General features: G+C 33.2%; 1 protein-coding gene across 1 annotated transcript; it reads left to right on the top strand.

Moving 5' to 3' along the window:
- The first annotated feature begins 6,624 nt into the window (after positions 1-6,624).
- LOC143048282 (monocarboxylate transporter 2-like) lies at positions 6,625-23,383 on the top strand. Its single transcript, XM_076221871.1, has 5 exons — positions 6,625-7,495; positions 13,194-13,527; positions 13,784-14,054; positions 14,865-15,246; positions 16,494-23,383. The coding sequence occupies exons 1-5, from the start codon at positions 7,123-7,125 to the stop codon at positions 17,210-17,212; spliced, it is 2,079 nt and encodes a 692-aa protein (XP_076077986.1). The 5' UTR covers positions 6,625-7,122; the 3' UTR covers positions 17,213-23,383.
- Positions 23,384-25,859: the final 2,476 nt, after the last annotated feature.

Raw genomic sequence — 25,859 nt, 5'->3', positions numbered from 1 at the left:
CTGATTGAAAGATTATGTCTTCATCATATGAATATCAGGTACAATCGCTCCCGTTAGGGGTTAAGTATCATACTATCATAAAATATATGAGAAGAACATAACCCGTGTCATGCCAACAACTGTTTTTCAAATAAATGTGTTTAGCTCCGATGCAAAGACCCTATAAGTGAATCAATATTAAAGCCAAAATATGCTATCTTTAATGATCTGACAACAGTATCGTAACTATATCCCTTTTTAATAAGTCTGTTTAAAGGTTTTGTAAGCTGTTGTGGTGAATACTGACATTTTTGTGCTTTGTAAAGAATATTACCATAAAAGATTGGATGTGAAATACCTGAACGTATAAGATGTCTGCATGTTGAGTTATATTTACGAATTATTTCCTTATACCGATGATAAAATGTAGTAAATGTTTTGACTAGTTTGTGATATCGAAAATCCTGGTGTAATAATGTTTCAGTAATACATAAATTTCTCTCGCTAAAATCTTATACGTTGTTACATACACGAGCGAATCGTACAAGTTGAGATATATGAACACCATAAGATGGTGACAAGGAAACGTCACCATCTAAAAATGGATAATTACCGACAGGAAATGAAAAATCATCTCGTTTATCATAAATTTTTGTATTAAGCTTCCCGTTAATGATATAGATATCAAGATCGAGGAAAGGGCAGTGGTCATTGTTAGTATTTGCTTTATTTAAAATAAGTTCAACAGGACAAATTTCTTTAGTATACATACTGTAGTCGTCATTATTGAGAGCCAATATATCATCCAAATATCTAAAAGTATTGTTAAATTTTTGTATCAAATGTTGTTTTGATGGGTTTTTGCTAATTTTAGTCACAAATTGTAACTCATAACAATACAAAAACAGGTCCGCAATAAGTGGTGCACAGTTAGTCCCAATTTGAATTCCAATAACTTGACGATATACGGAATCTCCAAAGCGAACAAAGATGATATCAAGTAAAAATTCAAGCGCATATATAGTATCAAAGCATGTCCAATTGACATATATATAGTTCTTTTGTGTATTGCTACTAAAAAATGACCTAAAAGAGTTTGAACATAATTATGTACTCGCATTCTGACTTTTTAAATACCCATTTAATTAGGGATGTGAACTTTTTCTTAATAAGTATATGAGGCAAAGTGGTATATAGGGTAGAAAAATCAAAACTTTGAACAGATTCAAAATCACCATTATATGCATGCAATTTATCAAGTACTTACACTACTAGGCTAAATAAAACCAAGCTTAGCCTAAATCATCATTGGGGTATCCTGTTCCAAAACTGTATCAGACGACTCCGCCCGTCAACCAAAATGGTCACCAAGGCTAAAAATAGAACATGGAAAGTAAAATGCCGTATGACTTATATCTCTGAAACATCTAGAGCAAATCTGACATGAAATAAAAATGTTAATCAGGTCAAGATCTATCTGCCCTGAAATTTAAGACGCACCACACAACCCGTTGTTGAGATGCTGCCCCTAAATTGGTAATTTTAAGGAAACTGTGCAGTTTTGGTTATCAATTTGAATATTATAATAGATAGAGAAGTAAGATCTATAAATAAGTCAAATGATCAAAATAGTCAATTGACCCCTTCAGTAGTAATTGCCCTCTAAAGTAAATTTTTAATCATTTTTTGGTGTAATCTTTTACAAAAATCTTCTCCACTAAATTAATCTACTAGGCAAAATAGAATTAAACTAAGCCAATAGGGTATCTTAATTGAAAAATGTATCTAATGATCATTTCGTTCAACCAACATGGATCAATGTTAAAATTAGAACATAGGAAGTAACTATATATTCGATGGGAAAATTGTAAAAATAATAAAATTTAAATGCTCACAACTATTGTAAGACTACACTAGGATGGCCTGCTTTAAATTTTACTACTGGGTCAAATCAAACCATACTTGGCCTGAATCACTATACTAGGGTATCTTATACTATCTATTATGATGTTAACTTTATTTTACATAATTTCTAAAACCACATAGACACAGATGAGCGACTCAGGCTCTTGTGAGCCTCTAGTTTAAGTTTACTCTAGACAGTTGTTACATTTATAGTATTCAATTCTATTTAGTATTTTTTAAATAAAGAAAATGTATCAGTAACTTATATCGAGCTAACAGCTTGGAGACGAATTTCTCAGTGTAAACTTACAGTTATGTCATTCAGCAGATTTTGATGTGCTAGATTTAATAAACATATTTTCAGTGATCATTAATGATAGCCTCTGATAACCAGAGAGTCCAAAGTCAACCTCTAGTTACCAGGATACAGACATATGAGTTAAGAATACAAGTGGTTTGCCATAACATTATAAATTAATACACGGTGTAGAACGGAAACGGACTTATCGTTTTTTTTCGGCGTTTCCGCACTAATCGGGTTCAGCAACGGACTTATCGGATTTTCAGGTGACAACATTTGGCGTAAGTGGTTCTTTCTTTCAATTTGTATTAAAGCAGAATTGATATTTCCAAATAAGCTTGATGTCACGGAATGGGGAAATTATTTATTTTGCTGGATATGTAGTCATATATTCATGGGAAGCTACGATTTATTTTAAATTGTTTCCACCAATGTGGTACCCCGACTTGAAAACAAACATTTTTCATGGAAAGATGTCCAATTGAAGCGTGTTTTAAACTTGTTGTTTTCTTCTCCAAGTAAATATTTGGTTATTATTCATTAAATGTAGACATTTTCCCTTTCAGAACTGTTTCATGCACTATTAAGGTCTTAAATGATGGTTAATTTGGAAAATCTATGGCACCCGACTCTTTGTGTTTTTGGCACCGGACTTTTTGTGCGATATGGAAACTCATATCTTCTAGCCTCAGTCTATGTGTTTACTCCGCCTGCATGGTTGTTCAACACTTCTAACTTTATACATTCACGGATCACACATCACACAATAATATATTTTATTAATCCACAAGCAAATGTGTGGAATTCTATCAGTATCTCGGCCTCATAGCAGTGAGGGTTCTAGTCCAAATAATTATGACGTCTGGGAAGGCTATTCTAAATCAAATTGATAGTGGAAATGGGGAATGTGTCAAAGAGACAACAACCCGACTATAGAGAAGACAACAGCAGAAGGTCACCAACAGGTCTTCAATGCAGCGAGAAATTCCCGCACCCGGAGGCGTCCTTCAGCTGGCCCTAAACAAATATATATACTAGTTCAGTGATAATGAACGCCATACTAAACTCCAAATTGTACACAAGAAACTAAAATTTAAAATAATACAAGACTAACAAAGGCCAGAGGCTCCTGACTTGGGACAGGCGCAAAATGCGGCGGGGTTAAACATGTTTATGAGATCTCAACCCTCCTCTTATACCTATAGCCAATGCAGAAAAGTAAACGCATAACAATACGCACATTAAAATTCAGTTCAAGAGAAGTCCGAGACTGATGTCAGAAGATGCAACCAAAGAAAATAAACAAAATGACAATAATACATTAATAACATCAGACTACTACCAGTTAACTGACATGCCAGCTCCAGACTTCAATTAAACTGATGGAAAGATTATGTCTTCATCATATGAATATCAGGTATAATCCTACCCGTGAGGGGTTTAGTATCATACCATCATAACATATATGAGAAGAAAATAACCCGTGTCATGCCAACAACTGGTTTTTAAATAAATGTGTTTAGTTCCGATGCTTGCTTTGAGACAGTAATTATCAATTATAGGTCACCGTACGGCCTTCAACAATGAGCAATTGGTCCATACCGCATAGTCCGCTATAAAAGGCCCCGAAATGACAATGTAAAACAATTTAAACGAGAAAACAAACGGCCTTATTTATATAAAATAAATTAACGAAAAACAAATATGTAACACATAAACAAAAGACAACAACTGAATTACAGGCTCCTGACTTTGGACAGGCACATACATAATGTGGCGGGGTTAAACATGTTAGTTGGGACAGTGATATAATAGTACACTCTAACAACGAACTATAAAATTCAGTTGAAAAAGGTTTAACTCAACAGATGGACAAAAATACAAGTGGACGTGGCTGGGCACTTGTACATCCCAACAACAAAAAGACACAAGGAACAGTTCTGCGAGTACTCGCAGTTATTCCCCGGCTCCATCAACAATCGTGTTTCACGACTGACACTTAAGGCTTCACTCATACATGCATCATTATGAATATTTCTATTACGCCGGAATGCACGTGTCTTTTCGAAACATCTGTCATAAGACCTTCACATGTTAATCTGGGATAGAGCAGAAATAGACCATTTGTGTTTTGTTTAGCATTGCATGTGATATTGCCCCATACCGATGTATTTTTACTCAAAGAAAAAAAAATCAAGATCGAAAACACATGTCCGTGAGAAGTTCCAGACTTGTATATTCTAGCACACGATGTCAAATACATGGGGTTATTAAAATCTTTTATATTTCATTTCAAAACATCATTTTTTACCCTGGTAAAACAATAAAAACACAATTAGTCCTGTGCTAAATAAACCTCAACAGTTCGGTGCCAAAAAAACACGTCAGTATAGGGAAACCCGATTAGTCCGCTGCCAAGCAATTTTGATAAAGCTTTAATTTACGATATTTTAAGTATTTCTAAAATGTATTTTGCATGAAATAAAGGAGCACAAAAAGTCCACGTTCTAATATATTGTGTATTTGAATTTATTAATATATTTCAGATCATAATTTCTAATATAAGTATGTATGTAATATAAAGTATAAAGCTGTGACCAAATTCAAAACCTTCATTATTCATTTTTGTTACTTGTTGTGTCTCAAGGATAGTACTTATTGTAAATATGTTATAAATATGTAGGAAAACACAGTTTAGTTATTTCATGTTTTTATATTTTCTCTTTTATTGATTGATTGGTGGTACAAAAGTTGATCTTAAATCAGTCATTTAAAGTTAAAAATGAATGCTCTTTTTTTTTTTTTTTTTTTTTTTTAAAGTTTACTGTTGATAGTGGTTACATTTACAGTATACAATGTAAATTCGATTTATTATTTCGTAAATCAAGAAAATATATCAAGTGTGACTGAATATTCTGATTTGTTGTCATTTATATTCATATTTATGATGGTGAGGGAGAATTGAGTGGATTATTTTATATCTGTAGATTTTGATTCATCACCCCTTGTATTTTGTCACCAACCCCCAATCTCTAAATAGTTAAACACACTACGCATTAATAAATGGAGACCATAGTAGCAAAACTTAGGATAGTTACATCTTGAACTTACCCGAAAACAGTACGATGAGCTGCACAAATGTAGACGATCTTGATAGGGAAATTACCATTGTTATATTATAATTCGTTTCTGTGTGTGTTACATTTTAGTGCTGTGTTTCTGTTTTGTCGTAGTTCTCATCTTATATTTGACGTTGACCCCAAGGGTGACTGGGGTATAGAAATATGGTCACTTGGTCTTCTCCCGACCGGCAGTAAAACGCTTGCTGAAGTGGGGCGTCCGTTTGGCTGTGTGGGATGTATCAAGTTTGCAGTCACGTCCGGTCAGAAGGGGGACATTAAATCCGATGCCTCGTGTAAAGAGAGTGTCACGCTCTTTGCACGTTAAGAACCCTTGCAACAACTCTTTGAGGGGTCCGTAGGTAGCCTGTTGCAAGGCAAAATTTCTGTCCCTATCCAATATACCCTCATTTTCCAGTGGCAGTCCAATTTTTTCCGACCATCATCATAGATGGCTTCTATTACAACAACCTACCTATTGTATTTATTGTGAACTTGTTCTCGTCCTGAATATGCATGAAATATTTGCCACTGGACGTTAAGCAACCAACAATCAATCAATCATTGTTTTTTTTCTTAATCGATTTATGAATTTCGAAGAGCGGTATACTACTGTTGCCTTTATTTTGATAAAATATACAATAGAGTACCTATATCAAGCTTTGAGGAGTTATTTCCCATTAAGGTTGATTAGTATATTCTTCTATGATTAGTAGATTCTATTTAATTTCAATATTGTGTATATGTGAGATCACCCCTAGTTTTTTGGTGGGGTTCGTTCTGTTTATTCTTTAGTTTTCTATGTTGTGTCGTGTGTGCTGTTGTTTGTTTGTCTTTTTCATTTTTTAGCCATGGCGTTGTCAGTTTGTTTTAGATTTATGAGTTTGACTGTCCCTTTGGTATCTTTCGTCCCTCTTTTTTCTTTCAATATCTTAATTGGCTTACTTACTTATTTTGACTGAAAAGTCAATTAAGGCATGTTTTTTTTTTAAGGAGAACCACCTTTCTTGTCTACCCATATTGGCTATTCTGCCTACCACTGGACGTTAAGCAACCAATAATCAATCAATTAATAAATTATATATTTGCAGCTTTTGTTCGAGCGTTAAACTGAAGGCTAATGATAATGTCGCACTTGTAAACATAGATAACTGGTATTGAACACAGTTAAATCATTAAAATGTTAATGAATGTAATCTCGTGTTCGCACTGGGATGACATTTTGTGATTGCACAACAAATATCAATGATGGCTGTTTTGCACATTTAATAGTTCGTTTGTCTTTTGTCTTTATTGTTTATGTAATGTTACAGTCGCCTAACAAATAAATGTCTCTGTACAGCATCATGTAAATTGATTTAGCAACACACTGTAGACAAAAATCAATATGGAATGTACCACTACACTTGGAATATTTTTATTAACAAGACATGTAACGTCACACATTATTGATGAAGATGGCACATAAATAGATGCTAGTCCCTACGTCACGTTGCCGTACCAACCGTTTTCCATGACGAATCATATTGGACCAACACTAATTTCTAATGTTTAAACGCAGACTTGATATGGATTAACATACGCACTGCCGACAAGGAAATTTATATTGATTTGTGTGTGAAACTGTCGTTTATTTGTTATACAAAGAAAATATGCATTTTCAGTGATGCAGAAATACTAATTGATGGCAAGCATGACAATGACAAAATGGTAATATCGAATGTCGCCTTAGCTGAATGGTCTATCGGTATTGTATGGCGGACGTCTATGAAGCCATGGAACCAGATGATAATGACTTGAGGCTAATTCTTGTTTACCATGAATAACTGTACACAACGGGAACTATCTACGGAGATAAATAGATGTTCAGAACGGAGTTCCATATTTCACAATAGCAGTAGTGAAAGCGGTAACACTACACATGATGGAAGTAAAGGCTCTGGAGGTTCACGAAGGGATAACGGAATGAAACCACAACTTAAAAAGGACGTTGGTTTGGATAATGACCCGAAGGTTACAACTCGCATAGACTTCGGGGACTACTTCCCAGAAGGAGGTTGGGGATGGGTTGTTACGGGAGCTTGTACTTTGGTTTATATTCTCTGTAATGGGTTCCATTTTGCATTCGGAACATTATATATTTGTATTCTCGAGGATAAAACTGGTTTCACAGCAAATGAAGATGAAGCAGGTAAATTCTTCATTATATTAAATTTATTAGTAATCTAGTACACGATACAAACAAATACATTTCAAAATAACGATGAGGTTTAATGCGTTCATGTCATATATAGTCATGGTCGGTAAATAATCTTGACAACACTCTCGATACCTCCCAAGACGTTTAAACATAATGTATTCCGACGTCGCGTTCTAATTGGTATTGAGCGTATATCATAGTATAAACGTACGTAAAAACAAAAGGACGATTTTCCGGGCTTGCTTGACCATTATTGGAAATCTGAATCTCACGGGTCGAAGTAACAACCCGTTTCTCCTTTCGTGACCTTTAATCTCATACGAATTATCACTGGAAATTTCTTGTCATGAGCAACAAGTGAAGCAGGCGTTCTGGAGCAAATAATTTCACCATCGAATATGGTTGATTTCGAGCTATGCAATCTTTAGCCTACTGGTTAGTTTTTGTGAACTTGCTTGGTTTTTTTAACTCATGACCAGGATATTGTTTCTTTAACTTATATAATATATCATGTTCTGAATCACCCTAGATCTTTTAATAAAAGACAAAATGTAATCCCCAAAATCACATTGGCTCTAACACAATAAATGTCATTCTCTAAATCGTGCTCAGTTTCTATATTATTTGTTTTCTCCATAAGGCACGATGTCTAAAACAATATAATGCTCGTCTCTTCACAAACATGCATGCTCTTTATCTTTCTTCAATAAGCCATCTGTACAATTATATTACTGAAATAAACGTACCAATTATGAATGCGCATTTCGGCATTAAATGTCTCTTCGGCGATGCAACATGCTCGTGACCAAAGTCATGCTCTAAATCACTGTGGTTCTGAAAACTGTATTTCATGCTTTGAATCGCCCTTTGCTCAAATTAATAAACCGCCTCTGTGATCTCATGGAAGTATGTTCGCCTCTAGTGCAGGAGATCTCGGATTCAAACTCTAGCCGGGTCAAACCAAAGGCTTTAAAATTGGTGTTTTCTGATTCTCGTTTAAGCATGCGGCATTAAGGAGTAAGAGTCGGGCGAATGAGTCCATGTAGGGTTATGTCTGCGTGCGAACTTTTATATTGTTAACTGTAAAGTTAAAAATCAGGCTCAACCTGTTGGTCTTGTATAAAACAGGTTATTATGCATATTACAAGAACATGTTTTCGTCCTGAATATGCATTTTATATGCCGCTGGCTTTAAACAGTCGTCATCACCACCATCATCATCATATAAAAACAATGTATCGCCTTGGGCTTAGAAGCAGTATGTGATTCTCCAAATCGTGATTTGTTTCTATGCCAAATGCAATTCACCAATTATTCCTTGGTTTGTAAACAATACGTTATTCTTTAACTCTTGGAACCTTGATATCTATACAATCTGTCTTGCTTTGAATAATCCGTCTCCTAAAAAAATCACGACTAGATTCTAAAGATACTATCAAGGCAAATAGAAACGTATATAAGGAAAAAACTGAGAAACATATTAGGATATGACCAAAGATAACCAATGACAAATTTCCTAGATAAATACACTTAAAGTGAAACAAAGCAAACCAAAAGTACAAAAAATAACGGGAACATAAAAGTAACTAACAAAATAATAGTTAAAACAGTTTGAATCGATATTTTTCCGTTTATATTATAAATAGAATATCAAAAGTTAGGCTATATATACCAAAGGGATATTCAAACGCTCAAATCGAAACCCAATTGACAATGCCATTACAAAAAACGAAAAAGACGAAAAAAGAACACAAAACACAACGTAACTAACGACGGAGCAACACGAACCCCGCAAAAATAACTGGAGGTTATCTTACTTGACCCGGAAGGGTTATCAGGGTAAATGAATAACACCGTGACTGAGAAATCTACATATTTTTTTTAAAAGATAAAATAAATAGAAATGAGAGGATAACATAATGCTATAATTTTTTAACATCAGTGTCCTCTGTATATGAAGGTGTATATGATTAGATGTAATTGATTTCTATTGTATGTGATTGTTGTCATATTCTATAATTCTCTTGCTAAATAACATATAACCATACTTATGTTTGTAATTGTATCAGTTGACTATTAAGGTAGCACAATACAAAGATTTTGTTACTCCCAATCAGACAACTTTAAACTGATGTAATTCATTTCATCCTTCTTTATATTTTATAAATAAGGTACCAAAAGAAAGAAGAAAGATTAATCTTTCAAATTGTGATAATTTCATTATGACATAATTATTACATAATTAATTATTATGTAATTAGTTGCTATATTGTGATGTCTACACTTGAATGAATTTAGCTGCTTTGTTCTTCATAGCATCACAAAATATTTTATATATTCTTGTACAACACAGCTTGACCTCCAAAACTGTGTCTCAGATTTCCCAAAACATCAATAGAACAAATTTTATACCTAATTGAATTTAGTGGTCTCTTATGAATTGATGTTGTAAACTTCATTGAAGATTTATGAGCGAATGAAATACAATAGGAAAAATCTGAGACACAGTTTTGGAGGTCAAACTATGTTGTGCACGAATCTATAAAATATTTTGGGATGCTATGAATAACAAAGAAGCTAAATTCATTCAAGTTTAGACATCACAATATGGCAACTAATTACATAACAATTAATGATGTAATAATTATGTCATAATGAAATTATCACAATTTGAAAGATTGGTCCTTCTTCTGTCTTTTGGTACCGAATTTATAAAATTTAAAGAAAGATGAGTGGAATTACATCAGTTTAAAGATGTCTGATTGGGGATGAAAAATCTTTGTATTGTGCTACCTTAAATCGATAGCCTCGATTAAACCTTAGATATTGACGTCAGTTATCTATACTTCAGCTGACCTTTTATCCTTTTTATAGAATATCGATATTTCGAAGAAAACATAATTATTTTGTGTATTTAAACGTATTAATTACATGTTCAAATTCAGATTTTAAGCTATAATTGGATATGTTGTAAACAACGAACACAATTTTCTTCATATCTGACCGAATTACAGATTCTTTTCTACTTGTTGTACTAGATTTATATTTTGAATGTAAAAATGTCACAGACGTTATATGTCTGTAAGCTGTACATACGATCGATGAAATTACAATTAAAACAACAATAGTACAGAAACATTCATCAAATCTGTAGAAATCCTGCCAAATACTTGTTTACATCATACATTTTTCACTCTACGAAAGTGTGAAGATGCTGATTATTACGTTATAACTTAATTTATGACTTTTTTGATTGGCCATGGTGTTTATGACAATGTTTTATCTCTCTGTCTAGTGACGTAATCCATGTACATTTGTTGTAAATATTTATAAACGTTCCAATGTTGGCGCATAATAGTATCAGTAAAAATACAACGAGAAAAGCTTGTTTGAATAATGAAATAATAATATTGTATAAGTATTTTGTGTATGTGTGCAGAAGCATATTTATTTTGGCAAAACATACAAAATTTGAAGGATTAGATCCAAAAGGTTTGACAAAATATCCTATTTAATGCAACACGTACGTATTTCACTTATACTGTATTTACTAACCTTTGCTACTCCTATATAAACAATCATTTTTTTCCCAGAAAAGGGGGGCCGGGCACCCTACCCCCTAAATCGAACACAGATTTCTTCTATAGAACAAACGACAATGAACAAAACTGGTAAACGTATATATATAACAATATCAGTCACATAGTAAGGAAAAGAAAATGTCCAGGCAAATTGGCATAAGCAGTCAAATTCGTGGTCACCTATGTTACTCAATTCTCATAATTTATTTATAACATAGTTAAAGATATATCGAAATGACATTAGTGAAAAAGAAACAACAAATAATGCATGGACTCGTTACAATCATACTAGACGACATCTACTAAACATTTGAGGTGACCCTCCAAAAAGTCGATTGTTCTTATAAACATGAATCGGTAGCCAATCACGAGCAATCGTAGAATAGCGATTTTTCTAGGTCTAGGTCATATCCTAGGTTAAAAAAATATATAAATAATTGTTTAGCTATATAAGATATTTTTTTCTCGAGTCGAATTAGTCAACGAAATAGTTTTCACCGGTTGCTCTCTTTTCAATATTGACATGTTTTGTTTTATCAATAACTGAACATGTTTAGCACATGCGTAATCCATATACAGCCAAGTTAAAAATAAAGGTCGCATGAATAAAGATTGAAATAAGGTTGGATTATTGACTCACTAGCCAATAATGCATCAGCGATGTTATTTCTACTATTTAAATAGAAATTGAATCAATCTGACTGTTAAAATGTAAATCTTATTTGAGAATCCTGAATCCTGATTTTATAAATGCTCAAACAAAAAGTAATCATATTTTAAATCGTAGCAAACAAATAATTTACTAAACCGTTTAAAAAGAAAAAACAATGGCATGATTTAAGCTTTGAAAAAATTACGAAAAAATTATTATTACTGTCAGTAACAAACATCACCCATTCGACATTCGACTGTGGACGCAGAAAGAATGTTGCATTGTCAGTGGTACGCATTAGCGCCTAACTCTTCCCAATCTGGGACAGTGATTTAAGGTTTAACATGATAACATAAGAACATAAAAACATAAGAACAATTTGTATAAAACTGCGACTTATCACATCGGTATATGTATTCAGCAAAAATGTAACTGACAAAATAACATATATAAAATATATCATATACTTTACTTTGAATGATTACCCCTCACTCATGTGTTAAGCTGTGAAGCAGCAAATGCCCATTTTAGATTTTTTTTTTCATTGTTGGTCTCCTGCACTCGGACCAATCACGATACCACAAGACACCACCGAGACAGTTCAGGATGTAGAACCAAAAGTGTTCCGGAGTGTTTGATCGTACATACTAAGCTATCATGTTTAAATTATTAAAACAATTAATGTTAGTACCGATGAAGACATTTACAAAAAACATTTTTCTACAGTTTTTAAATGATAACATTAAAGGATAAGTTTATTCACATGATCAATCAGTGTCAATAGATTGTATCCTAATTTACAGGCTCTATGAATAACATTACAGATGATGTCATTTTTCTAATTAGATTTCTACAGGAAGAGCCAAACTGCCATAGCAAATCTGTCTACTATATAAAAAAAACCTAGGTCTTAATTTATTTCATTTGCGGTAGCAAAATCCCGAACTAAAAAAGTTAACAGTTATATAAAGATTTCTTCATTGAAAATTAAGACATTACTCCAGAGAAGGGCATAGCGGACGAGTTGTGAAATATACACACCATAAGCAGGGATCATAGAAACGCACCGTTAAAACACAAAGTAAAATACCAATTGGTTACGATAAATCGTCCCTATAGTCGTAAATTCCATAATAAAGTTTCCCATGTGAAAATAAAATATTCAAATCCAGAAAAGGACAACTTTGTTTACTAGATTATCAAATCGTTAGTAGTTCCTTCCTGTGTGTTGCCACATGCTCTATATGTAACCTATGTAGGACAAGGGGTTGTCTTTGTCAACTAAATTCACATAATTGATGTCAAATTCTTTTTAAATATAATAATGAACACGAATCTGTTTGGAATCACTTTCTGTGCTCTATGTCTATTCACCGGAGGTCTATTTTCATTTTAATCAATTTACATTTTTGTTACCATCTTCTCGACTATTCATTAATGTTATTTTCTTTTTTAGCATGGCTTGGTAGCGTTGGAATTAGCATTACATTATTTTTGTCGCCCATTATTTCTACAATTTGTCAACGAAAAAGTGCTAGGATTTACGCCGTCATCGGTGGCCTTATTTGTGCATTGGGGTGTCTATTCTTGGCTTTTTCAAATCAAATGGAGCAGGTTTTCATCAGCCATTGTGTTGTTTTGTCTCCCGGAAGTGGAATTACTCTCAACACAGCAAACATCATTATTGGCCGTTACTTCCGGAAGAAGCGAGAACTAGCTGAGATGATAATGTTATCTGGAACAGGACTCGGAGCGGCTTTATTAGCAGTTCTTTTTAGAGAGCTATATTGGTACGTACAAAAAAACAAAACAAAATACTCAAACATTTTACTTGCTCGATTACATTTTTTGAAACGCTTAATAATTAGTATAGCTCTTACTGTCTATATGTGGTTGAGTTCAGAAATCAGTACCAATGTATTTGGAAGACAAGTATCTCAAAGTTCTCTTCATAAAAAAAATCAATCTGTTAACTCAAAATTGGAACCTCATTTTGAAATTCTTGTATACAAATAATATAATTTGGCAGGATATTTGTTATTTTAGGAAATTAGAATGGAGATATGCATTACAGTGTATTGCTGGCCTTCTAGTGTTGACAATATTGGCAGGATCCCTCTACAGATCAGCTTCAATGTATCACCCAAGACGGAAGGTCATAATGCACATCAAAAGTCAGAAAAAGAATCGTCATGAAGGAGAAGATGACAGTCCTCCATATTTTGATTTCAGTGCATTACACATGCGTGGACTGCAAGCTTTAATGGTTATTTCCGGCATTGTTGGCCTCGGGATTTATGTACCATTTGTTGCGATAGTAAGTTTGTTTCTGTTGCAAAAATATTAAAACTACATGTATCTATTGAAATATGAACTTACAAGCAAAAACTAAATTCCTATATATACATTCAAGCATGATCAATTTAACATAATCGGGAAATGGTCTAATTGAGAAAAGGCAAATAGGAATGTTTTTGATAATTTTTGTAACACTGTTTTAAGATTAACACTTGTAAGACATTTTTTTCAAAAACAATGTATATTGAAATAGCTTTTGAAATTGTCCACCAATGAGTATATGTATAAATTATGTTCTGAGGAAAAAATATTTAATAGTCATGCTATTTCAAAAGCGGTTGTTAGCAACGTCTACATCATACGGTTACTATGATTTGTCAGGAATAAAATAAGCCGAAACCGTTATTTATCTTTATTTCAGTTTTCAGTGAGTGGTCTTAAGAAACATATGTTCTTTGTACAAGCGCTAGTACCGTGATAAATGTTTTCATAATGTGACAATAATTTTGGATAATATAGCATTTGTCAACTTTTTAACTGTTTTGAACAGTTGTTCTTTGAAAGTCTGAATCCATTGCTTTCCTTTAGAAATAGATTACTATCGTAGGAAAGAGCTTGGTGCGAGTATATATTTAAGTTTTACTAAACCGCAAAATACTTAACAACAATCTATCTATGTGTATAAAAAAGGACGTCGATTTTACTGATTGTTCTTCATCCTTTGTATGAAACAAGATAACACTTTTTGGTAGAGGACGTTAATGAAAGTAAAAGTTATATATAATAACTGCTACGGTTAATCACAAATATGTGTTTCTCTATCTTTCAGATCAAGACTGGTAAAGATTTGAAACTGGAAAAAGATAGGCTTCTTCTGTTAAACATATATCTTGGATTAGGCTTTTTGATTGGGGTCTACGCACAGGGGTATATTATCATCCGTGATAGCAAGCAATGTTCTATTTGTCGGCGTCACCTATGTCAGTCATGCTGCATAGCATGTGGTGTATTAACATTTTTATTGCTCTTGGCCAAAGACTTCAATTCCCTTGCACTATATGCTTGGGGATTTGGAATATTTTGTGGCGGATACTTTTATACATTAAAGATGTACGCGTATGAACTTGTGAAATATAAACTCATGGAGAGAGCATGGGGATTTATTTGTGCTGCTCATTTCATTCCTGTTCTTATTGGATCCCCAATCTCATGTAAGTATTGTTAACGCTACATCACATTTCATAGTCAACTGGACACATTTCAGGCTTTTACGAAACATATTGATGTTGAACCGATTTTCATAAAAAAAAATCTCCAACTTACATCACTTTTTTCCTTCCATATAAGTAAAACACAAAAACAAACAAGGCCTACCCCTAATAACCTCTTCTCTTCAAAGGGGTAAGATTTTGCGTAGGATGTCTTACGTATTGGAAAACATTGTCTTTAGTTGTATTACATGAACCAGAAATAAAAGCGAGACAACTTCAAAATTTTATTAATAGAACAGTAATAAGTGAAAATAAATAGCGCATTTTTTCTTGTTGTTGGCAATCGAATAAAAGCACCATCCACTTGTCTCTGTGTGTATTAATCTGTCTAAATTAAGATACTGAGTACACGTCCATAAGATAGCAACCCAACAGCAAGCATGAACATATCTTGTACACATGACAACCTCTAAATCGTTCATTAAAACAGTTTGAAATATACAACTATTATCTACAACATGATGAGATTTCGTGCTTTGGGGAAAAATCATAATCATATGTCGGTATTAAACTAGTTTATAAGTCATTAGTTAAATCATTAGTTAAGTCATTAGATACAAGTGCTAAGTAGATAAATTGTAGTAGTGTTTGATTATAGTAAAGCACATGTTTCTACACTGGTTCTCGTCAAAATTACTAATTGTTCTGCATTAGTACATCACATAGTCTAAATTAGTCTTTAACATAAAAACGGACAGCTTTAAAAGTCTTGTGCATGCATGTTCTCAGTTACTATCTCCCATATTAAAATCACATCATCCAGGTTTTCCTCCCCTAGCTATCCAAAACCAAAGATGGTAATCAAATAAATGCAATTAATTGTTCCTTTATGACAGTCTTGTAAATAAACTCAATATTGAATAAACAATACTACATATGTTCAGTGTTTGGTTCCAGTTGGCTGTCATTATTCAACACAGTTTAATACATTGGAAAAAACAGAGAAACACTTTTGTCCCGAAAACACTGTCAAACATCCAAACATACTATCCACACTAATCTGTGTCCACACTTGTACCTATATCAACATAAATTTACAAACAGTATCACTTATTATAATAGTATATCGGTATTACTTATAATACTAGTAGTATCTAGTCCTATTATAATCGTTGATTGCATGAGTGTTGGTTTTTCAACGCCCAGTGACTGTAATAATCGTGTGTGTACATTTTTTTTTATTACAGTATACCTCAACCAGGTACACGGCGAGCTTCACAATTTACAGGCAGGGTATATTTTTGCGGGATCGGCGATGGTTCTGGGAGGACTGTTGTTCTTTTTTATGCCACCATTAGAAAAACACAAATCTAACCAGGAAGTGATTCAGATCTCTAAACAGTTGTGCAGTAAAAATACAGCGGAAGCTACCGCTCTCCTTGACCTTGACCTTTCCGATGCTATGGTTACAAAACCGGTAAATAACGTTCAGTTTATTGTATCACCATCACGACTTAAACACAAAGGAAAAGATGGCGGAAAGATTCAAATGCAGTGTTTTATACACCATAGAGAGCGTGAGAAACCTAAACAGATTATTCTTTCAAAAATTACAGAAGAAAAAGAAGGATTAAGACTAGATTTCAACGAAGTTTCACAAGTATCGCTCATTTCTAAAAACAATGATAGCACGTTGCCAACCAGACTAATCAAACCTGAAAAGGAACATTCTGTAAGTTGCGGACATGCGACCGATTGTCCGTCAGACAGTACAAATTCTCATCATACCGGGAAATTTAGCTCAGATGGTTGTTCCTCGAAATCTTTTGAAGGTCGAAAGTTTAAAAAGAGCACAGATAATGTCAAGGTTGAATTATTTGACCCGCCAAGTCAGGAGAAGGAATCAACAGCAACCATCTCCTATGACAGTGACTTGTATATAAATCTTTGTGAGGCACAAGTGTAAAATGCGTCGTTGTCTTTTATTTTTCGTCCAATTAAATCGCTCAATTTGGAAACAAATAAAAAGGAAAAAGGAATAGTACAATATAATTGAATACCTTCTACAATTGTATTTAATTGTGTTGAAGTACTGTTGGTTAAGACATTCCACTATACCAATTTATCTGCAAATGTCAAATACGAGTTACACATAAAAAAAATGTATTGCAGATGATATATAATAGGTATGGAGATCCCACAGAGGAAATTCAGACGATTAGATTATAAGTAATTGAATTCGGTCTACAATGCAGACTTTATGAATGGACTTGGAAAGGTATTACATTGTCTGCGCATTCTAAACGGCAAATAGTGAAATACCGTAAGCTGAATGTAAAAAATACACAATGAAATGTCATGTTTGCTCTGTCTTCTAATATGAAGATTTTTTTTATGAAATTATTGTATTAATAACTCAAGAATGTTTAGGTCATTTATTGAAAATGTAAAGGACAATTGTGACTTATTTCATGTGATTTGGAAGTATTTTTCTCCGTTTTTATCAGTAACCAGACGTGCTAAAACAGTATAAATATACTCTTAGCTTATTGATGGTACTTTAAACATGAATACACACGATGAAGAAACAATTCATTCAAATGTTTAATCATTTAATGTATAAACACGTCTTTTACACTTGAAAGTTCAAATATTCTTGTTATATTTTAAAGGGGCATTAGCTATGAGATTTATATATATATATATTCCAATCATTAATTAAAATGAAATAGTAAAATGTTAATCCCTTCCAGAAGCGAGTTTGGTTCAATTTTGCCGAAATAGGCTAAGAAACATCACTCATCTGATGAATTATTCACTTGCAAGTGAAAAATTCTACCTGATTAAACTGTATTTATGTGACCTTCATTTTAACCCCTTAGCTAGAGATTGGTAAGGCGAGAACTAGTCGTGTTTGTTTTATTAAAAGGAAAAGAATGTCAACACTAAAAGTGAAACAAGGGTTAACCATTTGATTGACTGATTCGATCTAGAATAAAACCTTGTTCTTTAAGGTACAAACGATGATCAATATAGATTTTAAACCTATAATTATGATATCAAACAGACAAAGTAAAATCGAGTTCGCTATCTGTTTATATCTAGATTTGTGTTTATATCGGATTATATGACCGTTGCCAGTCTTCGGAGGTCATCCAGATGGTTAATTGGATGGCGTCTAGATTGAAATACACACGAAATTTCTGATACAAGTGATCAAGCCCATGCATCGTAAATTGTTTATATTATACTTTTTATAATTTGGCTATATTGTTAATATGTTATAAAATATCCAATATGAGAATTTGAGGCAAATCGGTGGTCATGAATTTAAAGCTAATGTTCCTTTAAAATGACAAATCTATCCCAAATTTGATATTATAAACCAGAAAGAACAGATTCGATTAAATGTATCTTGAAACAAATCAGTACTAAACACATGACATTTTTCATATTGACAACCATAGTCCAAACATTAATTCTTCCGCTAAAATTTATTTTTTATACTTTTTCGATTTCTTGAGAGCCTCGTGTTTTTCATTTATTTATTGTTCTAAAGATTTTAGTATTTTGGGATTCAGCAACTTTAAGAAATAATAGAAAGAAATAAATATCGTTTCTGTAACACCTGTAGTTTCCGTGAGGAGAAACTTTGGACAGATCACACATAACAACATGTCACCACTTTTAGTCACGTATTTGTTTTTTTTTATTGTGTAAGTGAAAAAAGGTGGTTTTGTTGACGTCAATCTTGCCAACCATTACTTCAGAAGCGGATCAATTTATTTTTAACAGTATTGGATTAATTATGTTTTGAAACATGTATTATTTATAACGCTGAGTGAAGTGATTCTTGACGAATTCAGAATTGCGAATAAATTATTGGTGTTTTGCTATGAAAATGAACCAGTCATTAGTGGTTACGTCAATTGTTTAAAATATACCTTACTTCATTGTTGCTGTTATTTTAAACTGCATATACAAATGCATCGTTGTGTGTCATTGGGCTTTACAAGTTTGCTTGCTTCACGGTATACAAGCATACATCAGAAGTTTCTGAACTGTACGACAGCTAATGACTGGTTGAATGAAAATGTTATTTTATTCTATTTTAGTTTCTAAGATTACAATTTTAACAATGATCATGACGGTATGTGTCATTCCATTGTGTTTTATTACCATGAATATTACAAAAGAAAAAGAGTTTATTCGGTTATGTTTTTAAATTATCAGAATAATTTGTTATTGCGTTCGTGATTGAAATTGATGTATAACAATTGTGTTTCTTTTATCTTATTATTTTGTATTGTGCTCTTGATTTGTTAAATTAATTCAATGTTTATTCTCAAACCTAACCGTTTTAGACTGTCATTAAAAGACACACTACGGGTTTTGGTCAGTCAATCGTTGCCGGTACATTTTAGGAACTTCTTTATTTGTATTGTTGCCATTCTGTCTTTGTGTATACTGTAATTATAACATATGTAAATATTCAGTTCCGTTGCATATTGTACGAAGTTGTCTTTACACATTTAGTGTTACTTTGTCTAAATTGTTATTGTTATTGTTAAAATGGAATACGCTAAGGTAATGGTAACAAGGTTGTCTCAGGATTACCTCCCCTTGAAATTCCATTGGCTTTGTGATATTTATTGTGATTATGTAAAACAAAAATTGACCAAAGAGGATATATTTGTATTGCTGAATAAGGCTTACGGATAACTAAAAATCAATTTCTCAGATTGTTTTTGTGTTAAATCAGAAATATTAATTGGGTCAGACTTAATCAAACATTATTATTGTTATACTGTTAAGTGTTTAATGAAACTTGTTAATGTTGTGAATTACTAAGTTTTTGGCAAAATTTTTTGGGTGAAAAAACTGTAAGACTATATAAGATCACACAGCTCTGTGGTTTTGATGAAAATGTACTTTAAACCATACGAAAGAATGATACATGTTTAGTGATACAATCCAGCTCTGTGATAGCGTTAAATAACGGGTCTAGACAGAATGTTATCTTATACTTTGTTTGCGTCGGCATCGTTTTATTGTTTGTCATTCAATGTTTTGAGAAATATGTGCCAAGGTAGATGACGGGTCCTTAATACGGGCAAGACGATGTCAGGTAGATGACGGGTATACTCAAAGGGGACAAGACGCGGTCAGGGTAGAAGACGGGTCCTACATACGGACGAGACGTTATCAGGGTAGATGATGGGTCCTTAATACTGACAAGGCGTGGTCAGGGTAGAAGACGGGTCCTACATACTGACAAGACGTGGTCATAGTAGAAGACGGGTCCTACATACTGACAAGACATGGTCATGGTAGAAGACGGGTCCTACATACTGAGAAGACGTGGTCAGGGTAGAAGACGGGTCCTACATACTGACAAGACGTGGTCAGGGTAGAAGACGGGTCCTACATACTGAGAAGACGTGGTCAGGGTAGAAGACGGGTCCTACATACTGACAAGACGTGGTCAGGGTAGAAGACGCCGGGTCCTACATACTGACAAGACGTGGTCAGGGTAGAAGACGGGTCCTACATACTGACAAGACGTGGTCAAGGTAGAAGACGCCGGGTCATACATACTGACAAGACGTGGTCAGGGTAGATGATGGGTCCTTAATACGAGGAAGACGTTTTCAGGGTAGAAAACGGGTATGCGATGGTAAATTTTTCAGTGTTTATGTCGGTTTTAAATGGTGTGTAGATGTTTGTTAAAAGATGTTTACAGATTGTTTGGGCTTGGACAATAAAAGTATTTATAGACTAACATATTCATACTAGCAAAATGCTGTCAGGGAAGGAGACGAACATTGAACTGTGAATTGGTCAGGGCTTTTGACTGTTTATAAAGTGTGTGTATAAATTTTTAGTGAATTGTTTTTAGTTGAAGGCAGGGAAAATAAAGTCATATGATAAAGTGTATGTCAATGATTGTGAATGCATTATGTAAGAGTGTTTGAATCATTCTCTGCCGTCAGGTCTACTTACGGGTATTGAACGTCTGGTCAATATTGCTACTTGATAGTATGTATTATATATTATAAGTGCAAAACGTGTGGAAATTCACGACAGGGATATAAGGTACCATGAAGAAAGGAAAAAAAGAAACAATATCATTAAAGGCAGGGGCGGAACCAGCCATTTTAAAAAGGGGGGGTTCCTAACCCAGGACAAAAGGGGGGGGGTTCCAACTACATGTCCCCATTCAAATGCATTGATCGTCCAAAAAAAAGGGGGGGTTCCAACCCGCGGAACACCCCCCCCCCCCTGGATCCGCGCCTGTTAAAGGGATTCTAAACTGGCTTAATATTTTTTTAGAGAAAAGCTAGGTTTTCACATAGGAATTATAACTGTCAAGATTTGGTATGTAGTGCAGAGATGAGGTCGAAAGTATTGTGTGTTATCGACAATGCATGTCTTGTCAATGAAAACGGTCAGTGCTAGTGAGATTAGATATGATTGATAATGAATAGTAATTTACATTTGTAAACATGTACTTGCGAGCATTCCAACTTGACAAGTTTTAATTGCTATTCTAGCAATAGTATGGAAAATGTGTGTCGAGAAAGGACAGAGTTAGAAGATTATGGCAGTATATTTACTGTGATAGTCAATGTAATTTTGTGGTTAATCATCTCGATAACCAAGGAGATATCTCTTTAAAAGTCATATGTGAACTGCACGCGAGTATTGAAATGTGAGCTTGAGTGTTCTATTGCCTGCTTTTTTCGATTGATTTCGCTTTGATTAAGTAAATATTCGTATGAACCTACTTTTTTTAAAACTATTGACTTCCTGAATAGATAAATGATAAAAAAAAAACACATTATACATTGTATGTTTTCTTTCAAAGAAATAAGTGAATTATTAAGAATGTCAGCTACCTGTAACAATGACAAATTAGGTTTTGAATAATCATGTGTTTTTTACTTACTTATCCCTATGTATCGACTTTAAATAATCATCGAAAGTGATCAATACATAATCAGTTGACCGATATTGTGATATTTTTTATCATTTAAAGCACTATAAATATTCTATATATATACATATATATGCTTGTGATAACAATGTTATTTTTTGACGATTTGAATCACGTGATATCAGTATGTGATTACATTGTATTTGAATCACGTGATATCAGTATGTGATGACACTTTATTTGAATCACGTGATATCAATATGTGATGACACTGTATTTGAATCACGTGATCTCAGTATGTGATTACACTGTGCTGCTGGCGATGTGATAAAGCTTCATGTTGTGATAATAATATTTAAACAAAAAAAGATATAATTTTAAAGTTCAGGGTATATACAGTTAGCATAATTATTTTTTTCTGTACTGCAAGTACAAACTTAGCCAGATCATTTTAACATTTATATTCCTATATTCTTTGTGTGCTTCGTTGTGATGTATAGACAAAGTAACACTTATTGTATTGCAAACTGTTTGTATTGTCAGTTCATTTATATTACTGTAAACAGTTGGATATTTTATACCTTTTGATATACCATTCAATATCAAATATTTAATAAAGACATTCGGAGAAGCGACACAAATTATAAATAAGCAACATTGTATACTCAAATTAAGATTGTGACTATTATTTCATTTGAAGCGGATGGTGAAACATTTTTCAAATTGAGTTATCTCCCGTTTATAAGAAAACGCTCAACCAAGAAGATAAATGCATTATGATTATAAATAATTTAGGACAGCGAGTATTTAAAATCGTCAGATCATCGACAGCAATAATAAAAAATATTACAATAATGTGCAGGCATATTTTTACAATTTAGATATTAATAAAATTCATGGTTTAAGCATAACTGAATGAAGGCTCCTAAATTTTAGTTTTACAAGGTTGTTACAGAAACGGAAACGCTTCCGCGTTAAATACAAAATGTGTTTATCGATCAACGCTTTTACATACCAATAAGAATTTAAAAATAAACCATCCAATTTCGAATTTCATATCAAATAAAATTCAGAATGAAAGCTGTCTTATGTTAAATCCCAACTGTTTACAGCTTGTTAATGGGCAAAACTTTTTAATGCGATGTTGAACTATGTTTATTAATATGTTAAAAAATGTTTAAAATAAAATTTGTACAGTTATGTGGGTTAGCTTTATTTGATATTGAGTAAATGAACAGGTGCTTTTCATTTCGGCACAATGCAGTCATTGACAATTACCAACTCTATAAATACATAGTGTCTTCATGATGTATCTATGAAACACGTCATATAGACGAAGCACATTATAAGAGAACAATAACGGGATGTATAAGTATAAAGCCACGTAATAGTGTATGTAAAAAAAAAACGACAAAAAGGCATATAGATAAAGCACATTAGCTAAAATGAAAGACCAGAATACCAAAGTTATCATAGAACAATAACGGGATGTATAAGTAGAGAGCCACGGCATATGTATCAAAGAAATCGACAAAAAGGCATAGTATATACAAATAGACATGGAGTCTAGGCCCAAACCGAACAGCAAGCTATAAAGGGCCCCCAAAATTACTAGTGTAAAACCATTCAAACAGGAAAACCAACAGTCTAATCTGTATAAAAAAACGAGAAACGAGACAGCTATGAACCACATAAACAAACGACAACCACTGAACATCAGATTCCTCACATAGGAGAGGTGCAAACAATTGCAGCGGGATTACACGTTTTAATGGTACCAAACCGTCTCCTTTTCTGAAACAGTAGTATAACATCACAACATAGAAAGCCACACTATAAAATATCAATTGGAATGACTTAACTCAATAAAAACACATTAGTAAAATGAAAGACGAGAATACAAAAATTATCATAGAACAATAACACTATGACGAGATGTATAAGTACAGAGTCACGTCAAATGAATATCACCAAATAACAGACTAAACAGTAAGAGAATATTCATAAAGACAAATAAAAGATCAGTATAACACGTTAAGATGACAAACAACATCAGTACCCCGGGAGAATCTAAACTTTAAGACCATCGTGTATTATTTGTGAAGTTGATACGGAATATACATCAACAAGGTCTTGGTACGTTCCAATGAACCTTTTTAGAAAAAAGGACGAGACGTTTTTTGACATACCACTAGTTCATCAACTTTCTGCTCAAGACACTGATGACGTTTTACAAAGTCGGAGTAGGATCTTCAAGCTCTCGAATACCGAATAAGTTAGAAAATGTATATCCCATATGCAGGTGAAAGTGGTAAATTGCTACTAAAGTGGGGGAAATTGATAATTACAAAATTAAAATCGTCCTGTTTGTCATAGATTCTGGTACTGAGATGACTTTGTATGTCAAAAATGATCACGCTTGAATATCCTAATGAATGTATTTAGTTTAGTGGATTTAATTCCAACGGTCACAATCAATGGATACTTATCATGCATCTCTGCAAATGTTGTTTTCTTCATAAAATTATAAAAAGCAGTGTACACGAATTATCTTCTTTAAGATAAAAAAAATGTCCTTTGTCTCGGTTGTTCCTTCCATGGAAGTATTATATTGACAATATAATACTTCCATGTTCCTTCCAACAAATATCTGATCGAATGTTCTATAGTATGCCAAGTTATTTGAAGTTAGGGGTAATCATTTAGAGATAAGAAGAACTATTGCAAATGCTTGATTGTTTGCTTTTTTGAGTTGTTGGACACAATGAAACTATAACTACTGACAAAATCAGCGACTTCCTTTTCGTATTGTTGACTTCTCATCTTGAACAGTTGCATATACTATGATTAAACATATTTTATTCATGTATATCAGTTATTACCATAACAATCTATCAAAGCATTTCGTCTTTATAAGACTCTTTAGCGGCGCTCGAATCAAAACAGTGGAAAAGCATATCAAATACGAAGATGGAGAGAATAAAAATCTAAAATTCAGAAACGTTGTACCAAATGCGAATAATGAAATCTACGCCTGGGAGTAGCAAAAATCTTTGTGTTTGGAAAAATTAAGTATATTAAAAATAGTTTATTTACAGAAAATAATCTATTAAATTCAAGGATATTTCATTGTAACCCAAAAGTGTTAAATCTTGGGCTGGTAAAGTAACAAAATCCGGATGAAAATAAATAATGATGAATATAATGGATGAAAACTGAATGGCCTATTGAATGCGCAATGTAGGTTACATTTTGTATTGTTGCATGTCACATGATTGAAGATAGCCTTCAAATCACAAGCGTAAGGTGAGTGTCTGATGTAAACTAATCTCATTGACACTCTTGAACTTTTTTTTACCAGTGAAATAAGTAATGAATACCGATTCAACATTTTTCATATCTGTGGGAAAATATAATAAGGCAATTCGGTATATTTTCATAGACCAGCAGGTAACATTAGTTGACCATGATCTCCCACCTATTTGCTCAATATCACATTTCCTCATATGAAACAATTTTAAAATGATATAGTACAAAGCTACGTTTTTCGTGAATTAGATAAGTTAATTTTTAAAGGCGTGCTATTTATATAAGATACCCGGTATCTTAAGCTGGGGTAAAAAATTCACAATTTTTACTGCCGTCTTTGACAGGACCATTCCCGATTAAAATTTGT

This window comes from Mytilus galloprovincialis, chromosome 10 (genome assembly GCF_965363235.1).
Source record: "Mytilus galloprovincialis chromosome 10, xbMytGall1.hap1.1, whole genome shotgun sequence".
Taxonomy (NCBI): Eukaryota; Metazoa; Mollusca; class Bivalvia; order Mytilida; family Mytilidae; genus Mytilus; species Mytilus galloprovincialis.
The sequence above is the reverse complement of the archived record's forward strand: the minus strand, read 5'-3'. Positions and strand labels throughout refer to the sequence as shown.